A 26,039-nucleotide genomic window follows, 5' to 3' on the forward strand; every position below is an offset into this window, starting at 1 on the left:
TTTTAAATGGCTTGTAGTCTGGGGACGGGACAGGATTAGGGGGATAGACATGTAAACAAACACAGGCAGCTACTCAAGGCGCTATCACCATGTAGCCCTGCTCAACCTGTCTGCTTTTGGGATTTAAAATAAAAAAAATACTGTCTGAAAGGCTAAGCGAACTGTCCCTGACACTCTGGGCTTTCCCAGTTTCTCTGGAAGCACTGCTCCCCCTGCACCCCGCACTTTTTTACAGCCGCTTGCTGTCCTCCATGACTAATTTAAAGACACAACTCTTTGTTCCTCTCAGCAACTAGTGGGAATTTCAGCTTGTCTTCTATTGTTTTCCTTTAAAACTCCAGTAAAATAGTTCTCGTTTCTATCTAACTCCATTTTAAATTCTTTTATTAAGACTATACGAGCCCACAAAAGGAACCCCAATTTCCTCGCTAACAGGCAGTGACCGTGAAGAGACACTAAAGATACCAGACGCCCCTATGCTGCCATTACCTTATTGCTTGACAACTTCCCACTGAGGTCACAAACATTTTCCAGGATTCCCAGGTTTCCTTCCACATCAGTGTAACATATCCGACTATAGGTAGGATGCCAGGCCAGGCCGCAGATTGCATAACCTTTCTCGTGTTTTACTCTAAAAATTAAAAAGTGGGCGCTTTTAAAGATGTGGACTAGGGAATGTGACACAGTAGCAAACAGTACTTGTCTAGCACGTATTCAATCCTTAGCCCCACCCATAAACAAGCAAAGACGGCGTATTTCTCTACTCTCTAGAGAAACTTCAATTCGAAAAGATTGCGTGCTATGCGGGACACGGTTCACTGTGTAAGGACGCTTGTCACTGAGCCTGAGCTGGATCTCTAAACCCTCGAAATGGGAGGGAAGAACTCACTCAGGCAGTGTCCTGTGACTTCTACAGTACACTACGGCATGCATGCCTCTACAGTATACACATATACAAACGGTAAGCAAGTAACTATTTCAAAAGTTAACGACTTTCATCATCTACAAACTATTTTCATTTTGAGTAACAGTCATAACATACAAATGTTTCCTAATTAAACAGTAACAATAAATTGTACCTTTCCATGCACTCTTTGGTTTCCACATTCCAAACTACAATTAAGCCATTAATAGCACCTGCAGCCAAATACTGCCCACAGGGAGACCAGGTCACGATATTGAGTGTCTACAAAGAAACAGTTAGTAATAATGTTGTACATTTTGAAACTACTCACTTTATTACTCCCAATAGTTTTAAATCTCTACTCTGAGTTATTCTAGTTACATTTGGTATATAAAATACAATGGAGCATATTTATTTTTAATCCTTTTCTATAAAATTCAGCTATTAGCATATGTTAGCCAAGAGAAAATTAGTACCTGCCTAATTAAAAAAAAAAATGAAACATAAAACAATGCTACCCTGTAAAGAAAACAAACATACGAACTACAAGGAATCGTAACATTCACCATGAAATGAAGAGAGCCAGTAAGTGAGGTGAACCTTAGCACATCACTGTTCACACCCCAAGACTTTAACTGGAAAAGCATACGCGAGTATAGAGTGAACAAATAGAGATCAGTAACTTACACACACCCCTCGTACACTTAAAATAAATCTAGCCAGGCAGGGTGGCACACATCAATAAAAAAAATTTTTAAAAAAAATCTTTAAAAAAATAAAATAAAAATTAATCTTTTTCTATTAAGTTCTAAAGACTAGATCACAGGTCTTACTGAAACAATAAAATTCAAGAATAATCCACTCTAATATCAAGCTAGGATAATTTTTATCTGTTTGTTTGTTTTGTTTTGTTTTTCAAGACAGGGTTTTTATGTGTAGGCCTGTGTGTCCTGGAACTCTGTAGACCAGGCTGGCTCTGACTCCGAGATCCATCTGCCTCTGCCTGAATGCTGGGACTAAGGCATGTCCTTCCACTGCTTGGCACTGAGTAATTTTACTTCCTGTACACTTATTTCTTTACGTGGATAGGTGTTTTGCCTGCATGTATGCCTATATACCATCTGCATGTATGCCTATATACCATCTGCATGTATGCCTATATACCATCTGCATGTATGCCTATATACCATCTGCATGTATGCCTATATACCATCTGCATGTATTGCTGTGGAAGCCAAAAGAGAACATCAGATTCTATGAAACTGGGATTCCAGATGGTTGTTAGCAAGTAGGTGCTGGGAATCGAGCCTGGGTTCTCTGGAAGAGCAGCCAGTAGTCTTACCACTGAGCCCACACATTTCATATCTAACAACAGTTTTCAGTAAGGTTTTCATCAAAGCTTCTCCACAGTTACAAGACCTACCTGGGTGACAGAACTGTCTGAAAGGTCAAACGGATTACTCCAAGTTTCTCTTCTGTACAGCTTAACAGATTTTTCAACAGGAACTGCTAGAAACTATGAGAAAGACAAGGTTAATTAATTCAACTTGCAGAGAAAAATTAATTTAGCTAAATCTACAAGATATAAGAGCATATTTGAATTTCAGTTGCTACTTACAAAACTCAAAAAAAAAAAAAAAAAAAAAACTTGATGAAATTTTGATCAGAGAAAAGCGAGCAGCCACCACTCCATTACGTTCAACGAAGAACAAAGCAGCAGTGTAGTAGCTACTGTATGTAGTAAATACTGTGTATGCGTGTGTGAGAAAGCAAGCATGCAGCCTACAGAGAGGTCAGAGGACAGCTTGTGGGAGTCTGTTCTTTCCTTCCACTTGCTGGCTTCTGTGGCTCAGACTCCGGTTTGAACCACAGATATCCAAGCATATATAAATTAATTTTAAAAATCTACTAATTTTAAAACAGCATATACAAAAATAAAAACAAAACAAAAAAACAGCATATAAGGATATAACATTATAGAATTTTTGAAAAAAAAATATAGAATGCTTCATGAATTTACATGTTATCCTTGCACAGGGACCAAGCTAAATTCTCCGTATCATTCCAATTTTAGTAAATATGCTACCAATGTGAATGAATACCCCGGCTGTCCTGGACTTCACTCTGTAGACCTAGGCTGGCCTTGAACTCAGAGATCTGCCTGCTTCTGCCTCCAGAGTGCAGGGATTAAAGGCATGCAGCACCACTGCTGGACAAATCTATACTCTTAAGTGCTCTCTTAGCTTATGAACGTACACAGTCAGCTTAACCATGAGCCCCTTCTTAAAATAAAACATGCCCATCATATATGCCCATAATCCCAGGATTCAGAAAGAGGCAGAATTCTGACTTTGAAGCAGCCTGGGTTACATAGCTAGTCCTGTGACAAAGAGTAAATATTTACAAGATGCAGAAAGAAGGATCTGTTCTGAAAGTCTCTCCAAATCAAAACCAGTTCTACTCATAATAGCAAATATAAGTGGATTACAAAAGTACGAATTCAAGCAGGTGTTTGTTTGTGAGCCTGTGATCTTAGCTGTCAGAGGCAGAAGCATGAGTTTAAGGCCTTCCCTAGCTACATAGCAGGCTCGATCATAAGCTCCTTCTCAAAATACAAGGAAGGATGCATAAGTGTATGTGTATGTTTAAGTATTCATGTGTAGAATATTTCTTTATTAATAAGCATTATCATTCTATCTATACCTACTATTGTGTAGCTTGATGGTTTGCACTTACTATATTGAAGTCTATCTTATGAGGACTTAAGAGACATCCCTCATTCTAAGCATTATAGAGAGTCCTACTTTCTAGACTACCATCTATTTAACCAGTTCCCTATCCATGAACACCTGAGACAGCTGCAATCTCACGGACTGGTATATTTTAGTTATACATACACTGTAGTGTACGTGTATAAATTCACTTATAGAATAAACCTAGAAGCAGTGCTGAGTCATTTATTCTGAGTAAGACTTCCAAATCTCTTCAACACAGCGTATAATCCTGTTTCAGAGTTGTCCCATTAAGCATTAATGGAAAGAAAAATATAAAAATAATTCTGTAAAACACAATTTGAAAAGACCCATCCTCTCACTGTTACGAAAGTCCAAGGGAACATTCACACTGTCTGGGCAAGTAGAGACATCTTGCCAACTCATATCTCAACTTCTTACAGATTCTTTTTCAAAGTTGTTTTCTCTACACGACGGCATGAAAGCATATGCCCAAGCATCACATTCATACGCACGACAAAAAATGTTTAAAGTTGAAATGTTTCCTGAAGCATTTCAGGATGATTTGGCTTAGAGTTCTAAAATTTGTAATACAAATAAAATTACAATAAAAAGCCAGACTTTCACACTAACAATAAACAAGGATCAAAAGGACTAACTTAAGGCTGAACACTAAGCGCCATTTACCTTCCCGGTCTTGGGCTGCCATGCGAGTCTGCAGATGGACTCCGAGTTCACCACATCATTGCTCTTTCGCAGTACCGGCCAGCTAGCAGCACAAGTCTGATTTTAAAAATGAAAATTTACTTCTCCTTGTCAAAAGTTTCTCTCGAAATAGATACAAAGCTGAGACGTACATAACAGGTGGTTCTCCCACTTGCTTTATCTTGAGTAAAAGCAACTTAATACGCTTTAACTATCCCACCAAATTAGCCCACGCTGTTTTTAAGTCTTTGAGATACAAGAGTACAAATCTTATACAAGAGTATTTTCTGTGCACATTAAGCAAGCATGACTTACAAAACTAAAAAGACCTTCAATAAATTAAAATAGCCATGTCAACAAAATAAATAAATCTTGAGCGGTCTGCCATAAAACGCTAAGGAATCGAACTTATCAAAGCTAAAACTAAGGCAAGCGTGCAGGGAGGGCATAGTGGTTACTAAGGGTATTCCTATCAGCCACAGAATCTCTATGAATGACAGACCCACTGATCACCTCAGACAGACCCGTTCCCTCCATCCATCTGGAGAACATTTTTTCCCCCCATTTTGTCTTTAAATCCTGTACCAAGCCAGATTCATGGAAGCTTAAGTTCTATGTGACTAGGCAACTCCAATGTGGTCTCTGTCTTATTCATTTCTCTATTAGCAACATCTAATACAAGCCCAGAGCAGGGTAGTTACAGTCCAAATATAATCACTAAATTGCCTCCTTTATCAAGCTTAAAAGTTATAGACTGTTTATAGTTCCCCCCATGAGTTGGTGTAAAAACAATTACTGTTTAACAAGTTTATGTTTAGGTTAGACTGTTTTGGAATAATGAAAGTAATGCTTAATGTTACTCCACGAAACAGATTAAAAAGATAAATAACTAATTTGGATCAATAATATGCAATGCCCCAAAATCCTAGAAATGGACAAAGTGTTTTAAATTCAAATTTATTTACCTGATCAGATATATTCCACACTCTGACGGTTCCATCACAACTAGCTGATGCCTGCAGAAATAAACGAATTATTTCTCTGTAGATCCATCTATTATGTGTGTATAATTGCATATAGTTATTATATCTATAGTACCACATAGAAATTGGTTCAACTGATTTAAAAAGTCTTTCACCAATAGGGTGAATTTTTCTTCCAATTCTCTCATAGCTCTAAACATACCCAACAAAAACGAGAAAGGAACGAAAGAATTACCAGAAAGACATCCTTAGGATCAAAAGACAGACTTAAAACAGGGGCGTCGTGTCCTCGAAATGTTTGCTGCTGGCTGTTATCCATCACATCCACGACTTTGACCAGAAAATCACTGCAAACAGTCAAGAGGGAGCCGCCTGAATAAATGCCAATACACAGCGTCTTCTAAAGCCTGGCCGAAAATGCTTCAAGACCACGAGTGGATGCTGGAACTCCTCTTAGACCTACTGCAAACTCTCATCCCAATCAAATAACCTGCTGTTTGATTATATGCAATAAAAATAATTTTTTAAATTTGTATTTAAGTTATCACCTGTCTCTGATCTTTTTCAGCACAAAAGCAATATATGCATACACACACATAATATATGTGATATATATATCACATATATTGTGTGTTCGTGTGTGTGTGTGTGTGTGTGTGTGTGTATGTGTATCTCACAAGTTTGTCCCCAAAAGCTTTTGTAAAGGCTTGGCCATGACAATAAAGGTGGAAGGGTTCTGAGTTCTAAAACTCTTGCTCTTCAACCCTCTTGTGGAGCTGAGCTCACCTTGACCCAGCAGCAATTTTAGTGCCGTCCCCATTGAAGACCACATGGTTTGCGTTTGTAGTGAAGCGTGTTAATATACCATCGGGTGCTCCTTCAGGGAATGTATAGACTTGGACGGTATTGTTAGAAACTGCAGTGACCAATTTCCCATTCTAGAAGAAGAAATAGAGGTTAGACATACTGGCATAACAAATCCACATCAGTTAATAGCATCGCTATAATGAAAATTCCTGGAAAAACCACAAAGCCTCATAAACCTAGTTCATGCAGAGAGAACTTTTCAGTACACAATTTTCCTAAACACGAGGTGAGAAAACTTTCCTAGCTTTAGAAAACTTAATTCTACCTCCACAAGCCAATCCTTAGCCTATAAATTTTCTTTTACTTCCGGTAAGAAAAACAGTTATATTTTCAAGGATGCCTCGTATCAACATGAGGAGACTAATTAATCAAAGAAAGAAAGCAGTTTGGGTGCAGAAGACATCAAAAGGCAGAGCCATACAGCAAAGCCCTGTTTCGGCAACACAATCAAGCCTTTCGGAACAGCAGAATTCACTACTGAGATGGAGTGATATGGAGACAGACTGCTGTGGACTGTGACAACCAGAAGGCAGACAAGAAAGAAATTATCTATCCCTCACGGACCAGCAAGAGTCAATTTTGTGGCCACCTTAAATCTCAGACATTTTGCCTCCTGGGTTGTAAAGCAAGTGTTCTAGTGTTTCAGGCCACCAAGAGTTTGCGGTAATTTGTTACAAACTAATATATATAAGACCTAGTTTACTTTCCCTTCCTTATAAACTTTCATTACAAAGACAATACACAGTTATTATTGGAGGAGGAAAAAAAGAGGAAGTTTTCTACTCTTATGAAGTGATCTCTACTGACACTCAGAGGTTATAACATCTTCACTTTCTCCTGAACCCATGAAAATACATCTGTATTTTTAAAACTTTTAACAAATATCACAGCCTACAAATATTTTTCTTTTTTTCCCATTACAAATGTCTGATGTAGATATACAAAAGCTATCCTGTTTTGGTAGTTACATATCTAATTTGTGGCTCTACCAAAATTATAAAATTAATCCTTCAAGAATTCCCTCAAGGGCTTCCAACCTTTGTTTTTTTTTTTTTTTTTTTTTTTTTGGTTCTTTTTTTTTTTTTTTTTTCCGGAGCTGGGGACCGAACCCAGGGCCTTGCACTTGCTAGGCAAGCGCTCTACCACTGAGATAAATCCCCAACCCCCCACAACCTTTGTTATTATAAACATCGATACTGGCTGGGTTTCAGTTAGTAGAGCGCCCTCCTGGCAAGCGAGAAGCCCTGGGTTTGATTTCCCCCAGATCATATAAACCCAGTGTGGTAGAGCGTGCCTATAAGCCTTCCACTTAAGTAGAAGCAGGAGGACCATGAGTTCAAGGTCACCTTTGGCTATACAGTCAGTCAGGGGCCAGCCTGGGCTGTAAAGATCCTGTCTCAAGAAACAAACAACAACAACAACAACAATAACAACAACAACAACAGTAAAAGCCTGAGGGCGGGGAGAAAGATGTATCAGACATATTCAAAACTTCTGTAAGAAACAGTTTGACTTTCAGGCTCAGCAGGTAAGAGCACTTATTGCTCTTCCAGAGGACCTGAGTTGGGTTCCTGGCACACAACTGCCAGTGACTCTAGCCCCAAGGGATCTGATGCCTGCCCCCTTCTGGATTTGACGTACAACTGCAAACACACATGGAATTAAATAAATAAATAAATAAATAAATAAATAAATAAACTTTAAAAAAAAAATAAAAAAACTAAGTGTTCCCCAAAGATATACAGCAAGGAGAAATTTATATTTTTATATATTTTTCCACCCAAGCATAAAAGTCACATGCTATCATTTCTTCACATCAATAAGTACCTTCAAAGCACATGAAAATGCCTTTTCTCCAACATTAACGGACTTAGGATCGTCGTCGTCCAAATCTTCCCACATCCTCACATCACCATCACTTCCACAAGTCACAATAAAACTGTGAAGGACATGCACAAAGTAAAATGTCACCCAGTTCCAGGAGCTCTTTACGAAATGCTACCTTTATATATTTTGAAACAAAAACCAATACATTAGCGAATATTTTTTTCACATAAACATCAATAACAGACTCTTAAGCTCCCATTCTATAAAATGAAGATGAGTTTAATGTTCTCTACGGTTCTTCCTTGGCATAAAATTATTTCTTGGTATAAGAGAAAAATGAGCCCGTAATTTCTGCAACAGCAAGGACTGCCTGCCCAGTCACCACCATATCCCCAGTGCCAGCTTGTGACACATAGAAACTATAACGAATCTCTGAATATATGAGCTCGAGGACCCAAAAATAATTATGAAAATAGCTTCATGTAACTGTTATTACTGCTTGTTTCTCAAACGTCTCATCTCCCAAGTGCTTTTGTTCATTCTGTTTATGTCCTATCTGGACACACATAAAATGCAAATTTAAATAATTTAAATAAAAGGAAGGGAAAGAGAGAGGGAGGGAAGGAAAGAGTATGAATAAAATAAATGTTTAGAAGAAAAAAAATGACTAGCTCCCAAATGAGAAAGCCAGAAGGGGGTCATAGGAAAGTGTTTAGCCGGGTGTGGTAGCACGGACTACAACCTCAGTGCTTGGGAGGTCAAGGCAGCCTCAGCTACATATCAAGTCTGAGATCAGCCTGTGCTTTCTGAGGCAATATATGTCTGTCTACTGGGGTGGGCATGTGTGGCGTGACAGTTATGGGGGTAACCAAGTGCTATTTGGATTTAAGGTCTATTCCACAAAGGGGAACCCATTTTTGGTTGGAAAACCCTTTTGGAAGCCCATAGCAGGGGTGGTCACAGACCCTAGGGGGTACTCAGTACTACTGCTTAGCTAAACTGCGTAGCCTCAAACTGCCTTCTAAATATTTCTGTACATTACAAATGCTACCCTCAGCCTTTCTTAAAGCAGTCTCCGTTTCCAGCAAATGGTGGCCAATGTAGACTCAGGAGTGCGCAAGGGGCTGACTTCTCAATATCGAGCCCTAAACTAGACATTTACACTATGTCCTCTAATACTCTGGGAACACTGTGAAAGAGGAAGCTGCAAAATTCCATCTTCTGGGCAAGACAGTCATTGCAAATTACACCAACCGCTGGTGCTTAACTGGCTCATAAAATGAACAGGACACCGAATGAAAATGTGAGTGTCGAGAAGGCACTCCTCCGGGTAAAGGAGTTTAACTTTCCTGAGATCCTAGAAGTACCATCCATGGCAGTTCAAAGTAAAGGTGCCTCGGGAAAGAGGCGTTCCTGGTCTATTCCTCCCTCGGTCCCTCCGCATCGGTCATCTTCGACTGACTGTGCGTGCCGCGAATGACCGCCAACAATCACGCCTGAACCGTCCTTTGTTTCCAAAGATGCTTACCTTCCAGAATCATCAAAGCAGACTTCGGTGTGTCCTTCTGTATGTCCGTACCTCATGGGCTTCTGTATGGCCGGCATCTTTCCCTACCTGAGCTGTTTTCTAAGAACTGGATTTTCAGGAGGGAGGTCGTCCTCTGCGAGCCGTGCAGTCCGGTTTCCCTCACCGGAAGAGTGACAGCACGATGCGGCGGAGGGTATGTCACATACGCCCGGGGAGGTGACAAGCTTCTCCTCTGCAGGATTGGGAAACGCGAACTAAGAGCAGCCCGGGTGCACGAGCGTCTCGCCGCACAGAGCCGCTTCCCGCGCTCTGGCGCGCTCGCCCTGTGCGCATGCGCGTCCCGCCGCCGCCCAGTGCTGGTCCCGACCGAGGTCGCCGGGTGGTGGCGTCAGAGGCGCGCCGCCTCGAAGCCATGAGCCGGTGGCTGGGGCCGTTCTGAAAGAAAAGGTGGAAGCTGAACCCGGAAGTGGCGGCGGTCCCTGGAGAGCAGGCGGAGACAGCGGCAAGCTGACACTGGGCTGACCGTGGAGCTGGGGCGGGGGCTGACAGAGAGGCCTCCGCCTTGCGGGAGCCACACGAGGAGCGGGAGTGCCCGGGCCTCCCTTCCGCACTTGAGCGAGCGCCGGGTGATGGCGATGGTGATGGCGGCAGTCCCTCGGACAGCTCCGGTTGAGCTGTGCTCAGAGAGGTGAGAGGGGGAAGGGTGGTGGTGAGGTCTGAGATTTTACGCCTACCCTTTCAGGATCTTCTCCCAAGCAACCTTATTCGGCTCCTTGAACTGATCGAGCTCCTCAGGGCAGGGTTAGAGACAGACCTTGTCAAGCCTTTATTCTTGACACCCTTTGTGCCCTCACTTTGTCATTTCTATAGTAATAAAGGATGGATTGATTCTTTTTTCTTGTGACTCTAGCAAAATAATGCTTAAGAGATTTAACTCGGATTTCCTATTATGTGCCGACCCAAAGTTTACCAAAGTGCTTTGAGATCTAAAAGAAGGGTTCTAATTTATATTGTTAAAGGTTTCTGTTCATTGTTGCAGCCCATACATAACACATCCTGTGCTAAGTCAACTCTTGGCCCGTTAAGTTTATGCCTTTCTTGTTTCTTCACTAATATGGAGACATATTAGTAAGTTGGTCTCTGTTGAAAATTGTAATTTTCGTTAATAATTATCTTAGAGAATTTCACGGAGTTTTTGTGGTACCCACTGTACAGTTAACAGTCAGACTTATTTTTATCACTGGAGAAATCTGTAGAGGTAGAAATATACCTCTGTTCTTCAATCTAGATTCCTTCTAAAAAGTTGCAAGCCTGGTTATTATTCAGACTGTGGCATTCTTGCTATGGTGGCATTTTGTAAGGCATTTCTAAGAACTAGGATTCTAAATAGATTTGTATATGAATAGAAAGGAAGAGTAGCTGGTCAAGTCGAACCTGAGATTCTTTTAAAAATACCCTCTTGTAAATTTCCCACAAGACTAAAGGTACCTGAGACGATGGCTTCTGAGTAACTTAGTTTTATTTTGAAATTAATTCATTTTTTTAGATGGACCAATTTATAATTCTTTTGCCTGGGTAACTGGACAATAAAAATTATTAGGTACAGTGTGGGGTTCAAGTTGAGCTGGTACTCACTTATATATGTTGAATATATCATAACGGGATTTCAAAGTTAATGCTTTTCAGAGCTTACCATCCAGAAACTTGCAAACAGGAACAAGAGTTAGAGCTGTCAATGCTTTAGACACAGTGTCGCTAATACCATTTGATTTTAAAACTGTGAATGGTGTCAGCACACCTGCCCGTTCTCTCTGCCCTAGCAACCAAGCCATTCTTCACAGGTTAAGATAATATTTCCTTTGCTGATTTCACGGGTATGAACAAGCTTAGGCCTGGTGATTAAACAGTCCTAGTTTTTAATTTTAACTCTAACCTGTTGTGTGACCTTGAGTACTTTCCTGACTGTCAGGAAAGTAAAATAGAGGTGATTCTTCGTGCACAAATTGAAGTACATAAAAGATAGTCCCAGGTGTCTGAGACTATTCAGGCCTCGTGTTATCAGTGGGCCACTTTAGGTATTTACTGGTTTTTGTTTAAAGTGGGGATTAGCCTGTAAAATCTTCCAATGCTAAATGCATCCGAAACTGAGTTCTGCCCTCAGCAAGTCCATGAGCATGTTGAGGGCAAGTCCATGAGCATGTTGAGGGCGATTGATTTTAAACAAGATATATAGAATGATAAATTTGCATAACTAATGCTTAAAAAATAAATCAGTGCGCCCGTAATTCTCATATGGGTACCAAAATTTCCCAAATGAATTATTTATTACCAGTGTATACCTCATTGGTGTGGGAATCTGAATGAACTAAATAAAAAACAATGTCAAAATCAGAGATTCAATTTCACTGAAATTTAGTTTGCGCTGCTGTGACCACTTTAATACCCTGAGGTTCACAAATAGTGTTGGTCTCAAGGACAATAGATTAGGGAAACAGATATATTAGCATCCTACCAAAGATTAGATAATATATATAAATAATGTTATATGATCCTACACAGTTACCTAGGAAATTGTAACAGTTTTGCCTACAGAAGAGGCTTTTTGGTGTTTTGTTTTGTTTTTTAAGATTTTATTTTTAATTATAAAAATGTATGGTTGGGGTATTTGTGAGTACAGAGCCTGCAGAGGCCGGAAGAGAGCGTCAAATCCCCTAGAGAGTTACAGGCAATCGTGAGCTGCAAGATGTGGATTCTGGGAGCTGAATTTGGGTTCTTTGTAAGCACAGCAAGCGTTTGTAACTACTGAGCCATCTTGCCAGTCCAGCCCCTAAACTATCCTCTTAATAGAATATGTTCTTGATATAATAATCATTATTACTATGGAAGATGAGGCTGAAAAAGAGGGTGACAAGAGCTAATAAGGAAAACCAAATACTGAAAAAAAATAACATTTTTTTTATCTCTCTCTGAATGTATTATGGATGATGTTAATAGCATACTTATTCTGGGAGTAAATAAAACTTGTATAAACCCAATAACGTATAAAGGAGATATAGTAAAAGTCCCTCTGCTCTTGGCCACCTAGTCCCTCTCACTGAAAACAGTTGGTATTTGGTCCTTTTATTACATTGTCAGTACTAGATTGACTTTGAGCATAGCAAGATGGATTTTATCGATTTGAATATAATTTCACACATTACATTTTGATCACATTCATCCTCATGTCACTGTCCCCCTAACTCTTCCCAGACCCACTGCCCTCCTTAATAAGCTACCACTGTCCGATTTGTGATGCCTGTCTACTCAGGAGTCTAGGGCCATCCACTGGAACATGGTTGCCTCATCCTTTAAGAAATCTGACTCTTCCTCCCCTAGAAGCCATCACCCGTCAGAAGTTTCTCAGAAGTACCTCTCCACTCCATGCTCGAATGTTAACTGGCCTGATCTTGTGCAGGCAGCCACAGCAGCTGAATTCATGGATTTGATGGTCCTCTCATGTCTGAGAGACAGTTTCACTCCAGTTCTCCCCGACCTCTGGCTCTTAAGAGCTCTCTCTTTACCTTCCACAATGGTCCCTTAGTTTTGGGGTACATGTGATTTGAATGCCCCATTTGTGGATGAACACTCCATTGATATTAGTTTATACTTTGATCAATGGAGAATTTTTATGTTAACCACCATCCACTCTACAAAGAAACTTCTCTGGTAAGTTCTGAGAGATGTACTTCTCACCTCTGTATAAAGGTAAGAATTGAGAAGGCAATTCCACACCATACCCATTTAGCAAAATAGTAGTCCTGGTTGACCCCTGGGGCCTTTAGTAGTTTTGCTGTTATTTTGTTCAAACAGTCTAACTATGTGGCCCAGGCTGGCCAGAACTCAACTAGGTAGACTGAGCTGGCCTTGGACTCAGCTCAGCCTTCCCATCCTTCCCAGGTGCTATAATTAAAAACATTCTCCACACATCTGGCAATATTCAGGGTTTTATAGGTGAAAAACTGAAAGTCAGAAGTGTTCTGATGCAGCCGCAGCGTCACACACTTTCCATGTCAGACTCCGGCTTTCACTTTCCAGAGCAGGCCGTCACACTACCTCTAGATAAGGCTCTTCCAGAAAAGTCGGACCTTAGTAAACACCCACCCCCAAAACAAACAAAAAAACAAACAACCTCTTGACTAGTACTTTTGCTTACCTCTTGGTTAAGTTAGCTTAAGGGACTGTAAATTGGAGAGCAGGCCAGAGAGATGGCTCAGAAGTTAAGAATACTGGTTGCTCTTCTACAGGACTTGAGCTTAATTCCCTGGACAAGTTATGCAAGCTAAACATTCATACACACAAAATAAAATGAAATACATTTTTTAAGAAGCTATCACTAAAAATTTATTTTTACTCCATATTTTTAAGGAATCTAAAACTTTAAAACTTTGGGGTTGGAGAGATGGCTCAGCAGCTAAGAGCACTTCCTGTTCTTTTAGAAGACCAGGGTTCAAGTCCTAGCATCTCCATCTGATGACTCACTGTTCCAGAAAATGGGACACCCTCTTCTGGCTTCTGGGAGTACCTGCACACATGTGGTACACATGCCTGTACAGACATATAAGTAAGTCTTCAAACAAGCAAACAAACAAAGCAAGCTTGTTTAAAGAAACACATTTACTAAAATGTAATGTGCTTTGTGTTTTATGGTATTTTAGAAATATTGGAGCTTTTTCAATTTCAGATTTTTTTTGTTTTATTGTTTGTTTTGTTCAGTCAGGCTCCCATGTAGTTCAGCTGACCTTGAACTCCTGATAGCCCTACATCCACCTCCAAAGTGCTAGGATTTCAGGCCTGTACAACCATGCCTATTATATGTTCAGACTTTCATGGTATATTTTTGTACAGTTTCTAGCCATATATATATATATATATATATATATATATATATATATATATATACACACACACATACATACATATATACATATATATATCTCCATTAGTGCCTCTTCCTTTTTTAAAAAAAATTTTTTTGCCACTTATTTACCTCATTTTTAGAAAAGTTGTCAGTAACATTTATTTTTTTTATTAATCTCAGTAAATGTTGAGATGTTATGACTGTATAAACTGTATCCTGATTTTACAAATGAGAAAATCAGATTAATTAAAGTTAACACTTTTTGGTGTTTTTGCAGTGTTAGGTATTGAAATCAGTTCTCTACCAGTGATTTGGACCCCCTTTCTTAAACTTATTTAAATACTTTATACTATCTTGTAATTAAAAATTACAAATTAGGAGGGAAATAGATCTATCCAATTTATTCCGTGTTTTAATAGCATACCTTAAATATTCTGTGTCCTATTGCTCTTCCTCTGAGGAGGCTTGGTTTTGCTGGTGGTTAGGGCTGTGGGCCAGGGTTGAGCATTTGCAGATTATTGGCCTCTTAGTCAAGAATTTGAAATCAAAGCTCACACAGGTTTGTGAGAATAGCAAGGAAACAGTTTAAACAAAGCAATAGAAAAGATCCTAATGTAGTGTTAGAGAGCAGTGGGTCTCATGAGCCAAGGCACTCAACAGCCCGGTTACCATTCAGGACTTCCTCTATGAGGTCAGCACAAAGAAGAATTTGTTATAAGGCTATGGTAGGGTGATATCCTGTTTTGATTGATAGACTAGCTCATAAATCATTTTTCTACTGTTGCTTCTTTCCATAATGCATCCGATTTAATAAAATGCACACCCAAGAGTATAGACACAAAAGAGTAAATAGGAGAGTCTAAAAATTTACTAGACACAGTTTTGCTTTATTGTACTTGTAGCTAAAGTCGGTTTACACTGCATCAGATCCAGGATGTACTGCAAATACATCGGAATAAAAACTGGTCCTTGGTCCTTATGGGAAGAGAGACCTGCATCGCTGAATGCTGATTGGGAAAGGGTGTAGGTGTATAGGTTGATACAGGTTGGGGTCCTTGTTGTTAGCAGTTGCTAGGTGCATTGCTCAGAGAAGGGTATGCTCACAGGACCTGCAGAAAGGGCTAGACTGTTAAGTGCATTATGAGAAGATGGGTGTGTGTGTGTAACATAAACCCAGGTAGAGTCCCAGGTCTAAACTACTTACTCCCTGGACTTCCCTGGATCCCGTTTGCTCCCAGCCATTAGTGCTCTGGTTGACCTTTACTCCAGAGTAGCTGACTTCAGTTGGTAAATGTTTTTATCTCTAGTTCGTAAGTTCATCCAATGTATATTCATTTTAATGTCTTCCAAATTCTGTTCTACAAAAGATATTTTTGGCACATACAGGACTCTGTGCCCTAAGCAGCTTTCTTTACTGAAGGGCCACTGGAAAGCTCCATTAATGTGCATGGTAGTCTTTCAGAGGGCACTTCTCAAACTTGCTTAACAAGGAGACCACCACCCTTTCTTCCAGAATATTTTTTGTGTCAAATTATTCCATTTTGACAAATAGTAATTTTACACATTTATGGACTTACAGTGTCATTCTGATGGACATATACATAATGATTCATTCAAAAGTTAACATAGCCTTTGTAGTAAGAAAATTAAAGCTTATCTTAGCATATTTTTAAATACACACTACTGTTAGCAGTTGTCACCACACAGTATGATGAAGCACTGAAGCTTCCTCCTACACAGAAGTTCAGAGTTATTGTGGAATTTTCCAAGCTGTGCTTGGAAAAGAGAGTGGAAGAAGGGGGGGAAGGGGAGGAGAGAGCTGAGGGCTGGTATTAACGTCCTGTTTGCAGCTCTCCTGTTTGTTTCTTTGGTTTTTTTGTTTGTTTGTTTTTTGAATTATCCAGTTCATCCTTGTCAACCGTAGCTAACTATTTAAAGGATATACTTTTAAGTGCTTAGTAGAAAATAAGTATAAATTTAACATTTTTTTTGCTAGAAAATTAAAAAATAATTTATTAGGGGGAAACACTAGAGAATGAAAAGCTTTTCTTCATCTGAAACAGTTTTTTCATGTACAACCTTTTTTGATGTAATATTCCAAGGAATTCCCCTGTAGTCTACTAATTCCATTACTGAAGCCCAATTGTTTATTCATCATTTAACTTAAATATCAAACTATAATCTGAATGTTTTGGTGGAATTTGGGGCAGGTGGTTACAGGTAAACACGGAGTCACACTTTTTTTTTGGATAGGTCACAAGACTGAATCGCTATCACAATAATAATGTATTTATGAATTATTATATACAGTTACTCAGGGTTGGGGATTTAGCTCAGTGGTAGAGCGCTTGCCTAGCAAGCCCAAGGCCCTGGGTTTGGTCCTCAGCTCCGGAAAAAAAAAAAAAAAAGAATTACTCTTTAAATCATCAAATTTATTTTAGGGTAATACTTGAAATTAGAAATCTAGTCTTAAGGGGTTGGGGATTTAGCTCAGTGGTAGAGCGCTTGCCTAGGAAGCGCAAGGCCCTGGGTTCGGTCCCCAGCTCCGAAAAAAAAGAACAAAAAAAAAAAAAAGAAAGAAATCTAGTCTTAAGTGTATATTAGCATTGTAGGCATAAGTAGTTCAATAAATAATTTATATAACACATAAAAAACATTATTATCCTGCAATATAGAAAATACAAATTAGTTTTCCAGATGTTTAACCCTTTCATTATTAACTTTTATTTTCTGTAAAACTCTTGGGTTAAAATTACCTTCCTAGCCTTACTCAATAAAAATATTAGTTAAATCTTTTGTTAGTGAAATTAGCAGGTAGACACTGATTTTTCTCCCACTGTCATGCCAGTTGAATGTGGAAACTTGCTTTCTTGAAGTGGTGCTTATGTAAACTTGCTTTTTAAATATTTGCTTCTTACTCATTAAGAAATAATGGCTTTCTTTTCAAATGTCACTGTTGATTCCCCAGGGCTGTGTATAACATGATTCCCTTCATAAAAAATTAATATTGACTCAGGATCCAAAGCAGCTTCTCCAAATGATTCTTTTCTCTCTTTAAAAAAGAAAAAGGAGGGGAAGTTTCTCTATAGCTATTAACCATTTCCAGTTTGTTAACATCTCTCCAATTCCTGCTTGATTTTTTTTTTTTACTGCACAAAATTGGTGATAAAGTCTCCCAATCATTCTATGTCTCTTCTTCCTCTGTACGAAGTTTTGTTTAAATTCCAAGAATTTGCTTGGAGTAGAGCACTTATCCACCATGCATAAAGCCATGGGTTCTGACCAGCAGCAACCTTGTAAGAAGTAATGATCAAGACAATAGAAGAAACTGAAAAAAATGAATGACTGGCTCTTTGGAGCTGTGTTAGTCAGTGTTCTATTGCTGTGAAAAGTCACCATGACAATAGCAACTCTTATAAAAGAAAGCTTTTAATCGGGGCTGGCTTACAGTTTCAGAGGTTTGATTCATATTATCAAGATAGGGAACGTGGCAGCATGCGGGCAAACGTGATGCTGGAGAATAGCTGAGAGTTCTATATCTGGATCCATTGGTAGGAAGAGAGGAAGTCCACTGGGACCTGACTTGAACTTTTGAACCCAGTGACACACTTCCTCCAACAAGACCACACCTCCTGCACTGCCTGGTTTTGTGTGTCAACTTGACACAAGCTGGAGTTATCACAGAGAAAGGAGCCTGCCTTGAGGAAATGCCTCCATGAGACCCAGCTGTAAGGCATTTTCTCAGTTAGTGATCAAGGGTGGCAGGACTCAGCCCATTGTGGGTGGTGTCATCCCTGGGCTGGTGATCTTGGGTTCTATAAGAAAGCAAGCTGAGCAAGCCAGGGGAAGCAAGGCGATAAGTAACATCCCTCCATGGCCTCTGCATCAGCTTCTGCCTCTGGGTTTCTGCCTGCTTGAGTTCCAGTCCTGACCTCCTTTGGTGAGGAACAGCGATGTGGAAATAGCTGAATAAACCCTTTCCTCCCCAACTCGCTTCTTCCTCATGATTCTTTGTGCAGGAATAGAAACCCTGACTAAAACATCTCCTAATCTTTCTTTTTTTAATAATGCCACTGTCGACTGACCTAGCATTCACAGCACCACGGGAACCATGCTGTTGAGGACAGGATGATTGGATTAATTCCAACACTTGGGAGGCAGAGGCAACCGATCTCTATGAGTTCAGGGCTAACCTGGTCTGCATAGTGAGTTCCACACTAGTCAGAGCTATATAGCGAGAGTGTCTCAAATATAAATACTTTTAAATGAATTTGGGGTACTAGGGATGTGTCTCATTAAAAGAGCATGTGTGAAACCTCGGTTTGATCCCAAACACCCACAAGTCTAATGAGACTGTGAAACATATTAGAAACCTCTCTCCCATGTCTCTAAATGGGAAGATACAAGAGGTTTTTTTTTATATTATTTCAACATGATACATTGTTTTTTGTTTTTTTTTCCTTTTTTCTTTTTTCTATTTTTCGGAGCTGGGGACCGAACCCAGGGCCTTGCGTTTGCTAGGCAAGCGCTCTACCACTGAACTAAATCCCCAGCCCCATGATACATTGTTTGCTTTGAGTATTTGAGGTAGGACCTTCCTTATATAGCCCTGACTGACTTCAAACTTACTCTGTACCCAAAGATAAGCTTCAACTCCTGATCCTCCTCTCTTTGCCTCCCAAATACTGGGAGTACATTTGTGCTAACATGTGCTGCCCTATCATGTGCTGCACGCATGATGATTTGTTTCTCTTTCTGTACAGTGGAGGACATTCTGAATGTCTTTTGCAGCATGACTTGAACAACCCAACTATCTTTTTCCGATATGACCTTACTGCAGGAAGGGACTTTTCTAGTAGTTGTTAAGAGGTTACCTATGCTACGGAGTGGACTATTAAAATCCTGTGTGCTTAGCAGCTTTGGAGAGTCACTTGTTAGCTCAGTAAAAAGTGAAATTAAAACACTCGCCATTTGTACTTCAAATACTACAATCCAAAAATCCATTCCCTTGTCATACCAACAATGGAGTACAGAGTAGGACAGGAAGAGGCTGGCCTGGCTGTTCTGCATTTGGAGCTCCTACTTTTCCCTCGGGGTAGCATCAGGCACATTTCCAGATAACAGGGAGCTATAGAACCAATTTCTCATATTTTAATTTCTAGGAAACAAAAAATTTCAAGGTAACTATTGTACATTGAAAACAATAGGGGTTGGGGATTTAGCTCAGTGGTAGAGCGCTTGCCTAGCAAGCACAAGGCCCTGGGTTCGGTCCCCAGCTCCGAAAAAAAGAAAAAAAAAAAGAAAATTGTAACAGTTGCGTGATACTCTGGACCATACATTGATACAGCAAAAATCACTTTATAAAATGATGATTTCTAGTCTGACATGAAACCTTCCTGTAGTCTTAGCATTCGGGAGGCAGGAGGATTAAGACGTGGAAACCACCTGGGCTGCATGGTAAAAAAAAAAAAAAAGAGGTTGGGGGTGTAATTCAGAAGTAGAGAGCTTCCCTACTGAGAACAAAGCCCTGAGTTCAACCCCCCAGAACTCAGGGGTGTGTGTGTGTAGTAGGGTGAGGGTGACTCCTCAGAGTTGTCTAATCTTGCTCTATCATTCTTTTGGTGACTTTCCCAAACATTGTTTCCCCCCAAGATCTTTGACTTGGCCTGTGTGTCTTGTGTGTCTGTTGGCCTGCTGCATCAGATCGCAGCTCATCCCTACCAAGTCCTGAGAAGGCCTCCTCTTCTGGTTGCTTGTCTTCTTGATTTGGATTTACATTCCACTGTTAGAGAACAGTCTATCTGTTATAAAGTAAAACGGATGATAAATGTGAAAGTTTATTTTGTCCTCTCCTTTGCTGATGTGTTAGCCAATTTTCCTCTACAGAAACTGGCTTTGCAGTGTTGTTGAGAACCATTTTTATCAGTAGTCCTTTCCAGTGCTCTCCTTCTCAGAGTTACTTCAACATAAACTCAGTCTCCCTTGGGACCAGAAGGGTTTTACATTTTGTTTTCTCCGATTTTGGAATTTTTACACATATATAGTGAGGTGTCTGAATGAGCCCAAGTCTAAGAAATTCATTCACGTTTTATGCACACCTTACATATATAAGATGATAGTAATTTCACACAGCAGTTTTAAAGATTTATTTATTTCATGTATGTGAGAACAGTGTTGCTGTCTTCACTAGAAGAGGGCATCGGATCCCGTTACAGATGTTTCACACAGCATTTTTAATGTGCCCATGTTTTGCCTGCAGCCAACCACGTGGTGAGGTGTGGGATCTCCCACTGGTGACATGAAACACTTTAAAATTATTTGAGAATTTATAGTAGGGATCCTCAAACTATCTTCATTATTTCTAGAATTCTAGGTTTTTAGAATAATGTACTGTTTAGCAGGCTCCTTGACTGTGGAAACTCATGTCCCTCTCTTCTGAGGAAAAAATCCTGTTGAATATAATGGCCGTACGAAGTGATAGTGTGGCTTGAAAATTTAGGTAAAATTAGGATTTCATTTTAAAATGTACTACTTTGAAAATGTATTCATCTTTAACCACATTACTTGGCTGTTAAGATTTTTAATGTTCTAAAATTAAGAAATGTAATCATAATTAGCATTCAAGTGGCTGTTTTTTCTCAGATAGAAAATTCAGCTTTTATATGCAAAATATTTGGAATTATAAGACTGTGACTCTCGGGCTGGAGAAATGACTCAGCGGTTAAGAGCATTGACTGGTGTTCTTCAGGTCCTGAGTTCAATTCCCAGAAACCACATGGTGGCTCACAACCATCTGTAATGGGATCTGATGCTCTCTTCTGGTGTGTCTGAAAACAAAAGACTGTGACTCTCAATTCCTAGCTTAACTTTTGCTTCATTTAAAAATAAAGTGGGGCTAGAGAGATGGTGCAGAAGTTAAGAGATTTACTGCTCTTGAAGAGGACCTCGGTTTGGTTTCCAACATACACACCAGGAGGCCCACAACTGCCTATAGTTACAGTTTGAGGGGACCTGATACCTCTAACCTACTCTGGAATCTACATGCACATGGTACACGTAAACACACTAACACACAAATAGAATTTAAAATGACCAAAAAGTTTTTAGAAATAGTTACGCAAATCCATTATAAATTCTAGTGTGTGTAGCCAAGGAATGCCCTGTAGAAATTTACCTGCTTATTTTCAAGTGATCAAGAATGTAAGAGTAAAACGTGAGTAAAATACATCTAAAAGCTGCATAGATTGATAATGATGTAACCACTTATTGAAATTAATTGGCAAAGCTCATTTAGGAATATTTACTTGGCATTCCTATTGCTCAGTGGTAATTATTTACTTAATAAATTCTAAAAACTTTACAAATTAAAATTGTTCTTGTTTGAATCAGTAGAAATGGAAACAAGAGAAGAAACAATACAGGTATTAGTTCTCAACCACTAGCTCATAGATTTGTAACTATTCTTCTTAAGAATTCACTGGCCTAGGACTAAGCCACTACCTAAAGACTATACATGGACTGACCCTGGACTCTAACCTCATAGGTAGCAATGAATATCCTAATAAGAGCACTAGTGGAAGGGGAAGCCCTGGGTCCTGCTAAGACTGAACCCCCAGTGAACTAGATTGTTGGGGGGAGGGCGGCAATGGGGGGAGGATAGGGAGGGGAACACCCATAAAGAAGGGGAGGGGGAGGGATTAGGGGAATGTTTGCCCGGAAACCGGGAAAGGGAATAATACTCAAAATGTATATAAGAAATACTCAAGTTAATAAAAAAAAAAAAAAAAGAATTCACTGGCCTGTTGTGAAATAAGAAAACTAAAGTGAAAGTCAGATAAAATGACACATGCCTGCAATTGTAGCATAGATTTGGGGTCAGGAGAAATGCTGCACGTTTAAGGCGAGCCTGGGCCACATAGAGACCAATAAGAGAAAAATAAGGGAAGGAGAAATAGGCATAAGGCATACTGCAAAATTGGGAATTAGTTCTATCCAAGCTTGTCTTATGGCTGAGGGAGGACACATACTGAAAATTAGCTAGGACAAAGGAATCCATTATCTTGCCTCCATAGTACTAGATAATACTATCCCAATATGGTAGAGCAGTACATTAAAGTGGGAACAAGACTCCTGGGGCTACCCTGCAGCATGGACTCTTTCATGGGCCAATTAGGCTTTTCATCTTGTGTCCAAGGAAGACTTAACTTACAATCTAGCATAGGTGAACAGGTTGCTAATGACTTCCTTTTTTCTTTTTCTTAGATCCGTCAAGAAAGTGCCCAGAAGAAACCTCCTCTCAGAAAATCTGAAAACACAGTATTTATAACACTGGAAATTGTAAAGAATTCATTTAAAATGGCTGAAAACAATAGTAAAAATGTAGATGTGCGGCCTAAAACAAGTCGGAGTAGAAGTGCTGACAGGAAGGACGGTTATGTGTGGAGTGGAAAGAAGTTATCTTGGTCCAGAAAGAGTGAGAGCTGTTCTGAGTCTGAGGCCGTAGGTACTCTTGAGAGCGTTGAAATCCCTCTGAGGAGCCAGGAAAGGGAACTTAGCTGTTCGTCCATTGAGTTGGACTTGGATCATTCCTGTGGGCATAGATTTTTAGGCCGATCCCTTAAACAGAAACTGCAAGATGCCGTGGGGCAGTGTTTTCCTATAAGGAACTGTGGTGCTCGCCACTCTCCAGGGCTTCCATCTAAAAGAACGATTCACATCAGTGAGCTCATGCTAGACAAGTGCCCTTTCCCACCTCCATCAGACTTAGCCTTTAGGTGGCATTTTATTAAACGGCACACTGTTGCTCTGAGTTCCAGTTCAGATGAATGGGTGAGCACAGACCTGTGTGAGAGGAGGCCGAGAGATGCTCAGCTGAAACGAAGAAGCACAGAAGACGACATACCCTGTTTCTCACATACCAGTGTCCAGCCGTGTGTCATAACTACCAACAGTGCTTCATGTGCAGGTGGTCATGTGACCGGTTCTCTGATGAACTTGGTCACCGACAATAGCATGGAAGACGGTGATATGGACTCAGAGGATGAAATTATAACACTGTGCACAAGCTCCAGGAAAAGGAACAAGCCCAGATGGGAAACGGATGACGGCATCCTGCAATTGGAGGCACCTCCTAAGTTCCACACCCAGATTGATTACGTGCACTGCCTTGTCCCAGACCTCCTCCAGATCAGTAACAACCCGTGCTACTGGGGGGTTATGGACAAATACGCAGCCGAGGCTCTGCTAGAAGGAAAGCCAGAGGGCACCTTTTTACTTCGAGATTCAGCCCAGGAAGATTATTTATTCTCTGTTAGTTTTAGGCGCTACAGTCGTTCTCTTCACGCTAGAATTGAACAGTGGAATCATAACTTCAGCTTTGACGCCCACGATCCCTGTGTCTTCCATTCTCCCGATATTACTGGGCTCCTAGAGCATTATAAGGACCCAAGTGCCTGCATGTTCTTTGAGCCACTTTTATCCACTCCGTTAATCCGGACTTTCCCCTTTTCCTTGCAGCACATTTGCAGGACAGTTATTTGTAACTGTACAACGTACGATGGCATCGATGCCCTTCCAATTCCTTCTCCTATGAAATTGTACCTGAAGGAATACCATTACAAATCAAAAGTTAGGCTACTCAGGATTGACGTGCCAGAGCCACAGTGACGTGGAGAGGTTAGAATGTCCACCCGCGAACATAGGTTCATTCAATAGTTCATTTTTCTTATGCCTCTTTGAATTTTTGTACAAAGGCAGTTGGAATCCAAAATAAAACCGTGCCCTAAGTTTTAATTCCAGATCAATTTTTTTTTTCTGATAGACTTGTTATATTTTAAGCAGGTGATTCGTTTTTGTTTTTACCATGTAAATTGTATACTTTTCCTTTAATTTGCATATGGTCCAGGCACATTTGCAATTTCAAGGCATCGAGTACACATTTGAATATTCTGTATTTTTTTAAACAATCTTATGCTCTTTCCTACGTGTGAAATAGTTTGCTAATCTATGCTGTCAGTGTTCTTATCTGACAGAATGGTTACCTATCCTCTTTATTTTGAAACTCTTTAGTAAAGATGAGCATTATAATCAACCCATTACAATGTAACTGATTTTTGTCATTTGCTAATAGGGATGTTAAACAACAAAATGATTTAAAATGGAGCTTAACATATTTTCCTTTTAAATATTAACTAAAACAAGTTTGTTTGTTTGCTTGCTTATTATTCTATGAGAAGAGAGAATGCTCTGTCCCAGAGGTGTTATTTGTTCTGCAGTATGGCAGGATCATCAGTTAATCCAAATACAGCATCCCCTTAACCCAGAGGTGAACGTAATTTGTGTTTTTCTTACTGGAAGCTTTACAAAGCAAAATAGCAGTGTTAGAATCTTGGGGTTGCTAAGGCAACTAGTTTCTCTCTATTAATTTACGGACTGTTGCATCTACTTAGCTCTTTTTTAGGAGCTCTGGTTCCCAGGTGAAAATACATGGCTTCTAAACAGCGCCTGCATCCACCAGGAACAGAACACTGAAGAGTTTCTCATTATTTTAAATTGAACTTAAATAAAGACGCAAACGAAAACACAGCTCAATATTTAGGAAGCTTACTATTGCTTTTGGTATTTACATCCTAAGCACTCATTTCTGTCTTCAGAACTCACGTATTTAATGTGGCGTGGCCATAGCTCCATGATATGAGGTCATGGGCCTACAGTAACCAGACAGTGAGGGGTGCCCTGGTCCCTCTTCAGGGACTGACTTTGACAGACTGCCAGTTTTTCTTGTGCTGAGCTATCTGCCTCTTTTAAATATTGTACTAATTATTTTACTTATTTTTTTCTGTGTGTGATGGTGTCTCTCCATGTAGGCTGACCTCAAATTTGAGCTCCTTCAGCCTGAATTTCGGGATTACAGGTTTGAGCCACCATGAACAGCTAGTAATAGATGGGTCTCTTTCTTTCTTCCTTTCTTTCTTTCTTTCTTTCTTTCTTTCTTTCTTTCTTTCTTTCCTTCTTTCTTTCTTTTTCCCCTTCCTTTCTCTTTGTCTTTGTTGTTGTTGCTATTTGCTTGACTTGGTTTGGATTTTTTTTTTTTTTTTTTTTAAATCAGGGTCTCACTATGTAATCCTGGCTATCCTGGCTGTCCTGGCTATCCTGGCTGTCCTGGCTATCCTGGCTGTCCTGGCTATCCTGGCTATCCTGGCTATCCTGTAGCTTGCCGAGTAGACCAAGCTGTCATCAAACCCAGAAATACTACTGCCTTTGCCTCCCAAGTATTAAAGGCATCCGTCACCATGCATGGCTAATAATTCCTTTCTTCCTTCTTTTCTTTCTTTGTTTTTTGATAATTTATTTCTTGATGTAAGCTCAGCTCTATTAGAATATTTGCTTCAACCTGATTGAAAGAACATTAGCTCATACATTTCTGAGTGAGAACAAATGTTTCTCGTTGTCATGGTGATGCATGCCTCTAATCCTAGCATTGAAAACCAGAGGGGCAGGGATTGCTGCAAGCTTAAGCCAGTCAGAGCTGTATGCTGAGAATTTGTCTCAAAAAATAATTCTTTTATTCCTTGTTGTATATATGTTAAAGTTGTCT

The 26,039-nt window shown here is 39.9% G+C and overlaps 2 protein-coding genes and 1 non-coding gene across 6 annotated transcripts in view; 1 reads left to right on the top strand and 2 right to left on the bottom strand.

The window, feature by feature from the left end:
* Positions 1-9,847, bottom strand: part of Wdhd1 (WD repeat and HMG-box DNA binding protein 1) — a 45,329-nt gene extending 35,482 nt beyond the window's left edge. For 3 of the 4 annotated variants that reach the window (XR_010057811.1, XM_039093262.2, XM_006251795.5), the window contains exons 1-9: positions 9,547-9,686; positions 8,019-8,130; positions 6,111-6,262; positions 5,560-5,671; positions 5,307-5,357; positions 4,324-4,419; positions 2,328-2,420; positions 1,080-1,186; positions 490-631 (exon numbers count right to left, since the gene is read on the bottom strand). Coding sequence is in view for 3 of the 4 variants with exons in the window: in XM_039093262.2 (XP_038949190.1) it covers positions 490-631; positions 1,080-1,186; positions 2,328-2,420; positions 4,324-4,419; positions 5,307-5,357; positions 5,560-5,671; positions 6,111-6,262; positions 8,019-8,130; positions 9,547-9,623 (942 nt within the window). In the remaining variant the exon portion in view is untranslated. Of the gene's footprint in view, positions 1-489; positions 632-1,079; positions 1,187-2,327; positions 2,421-4,323; positions 4,420-5,306; positions 5,358-5,559; positions 5,672-6,110; positions 6,263-8,018; positions 8,131-9,546 lie in introns of all 4 variants that reach the window. The other variant, NM_001107255.1, reaches the window with a different exon arrangement.
* Positions 2,897-3,000, bottom strand: LOC120097314 (U6 spliceosomal RNA). Its single transcript, XR_005494523.1, has one exon. It is a non-coding gene; the product is annotated as a U6 spliceosomal RNA (small nuclear RNA).
* Positions 9,848-10,156: 309 nt separating the features above from the next.
* Socs4 (suppressor of cytokine signaling 4) lies at positions 10,157-24,642 on the top strand. Its single transcript, NM_001107256.2, has 2 exons — positions 10,157-10,234; positions 22,706-24,642. The coding sequence occupies exon 2, from the start codon at positions 22,799-22,801 to the stop codon at positions 24,107-24,109; it is 1,311 nt and encodes a 436-aa protein (NP_001100726.1). The 5' UTR covers positions 10,157-10,234; positions 22,706-22,798; the 3' UTR covers positions 24,110-24,642.
* The last annotated feature ends 1,397 nt before the right edge of the window (positions 24,643-26,039 follow it).

Source organism: Rattus norvegicus, chromosome 15 (assembly GCF_036323735.1).
Source record: "Rattus norvegicus strain BN/NHsdMcwi chromosome 15, GRCr8, whole genome shotgun sequence".
In the NCBI taxonomy this organism is placed as follows: domain Eukaryota; kingdom Metazoa; phylum Chordata; class Mammalia; order Rodentia; family Muridae; genus Rattus; species Rattus norvegicus.

Coding starts and splice junctions, on each gene's coding strand:
- Socs4 (NM_001107256.2), top strand. CDS start 22,799: ATGGCTGAAAACAATAGTAAAAATGTAGATGTGCGGCCTAAAACAAGT.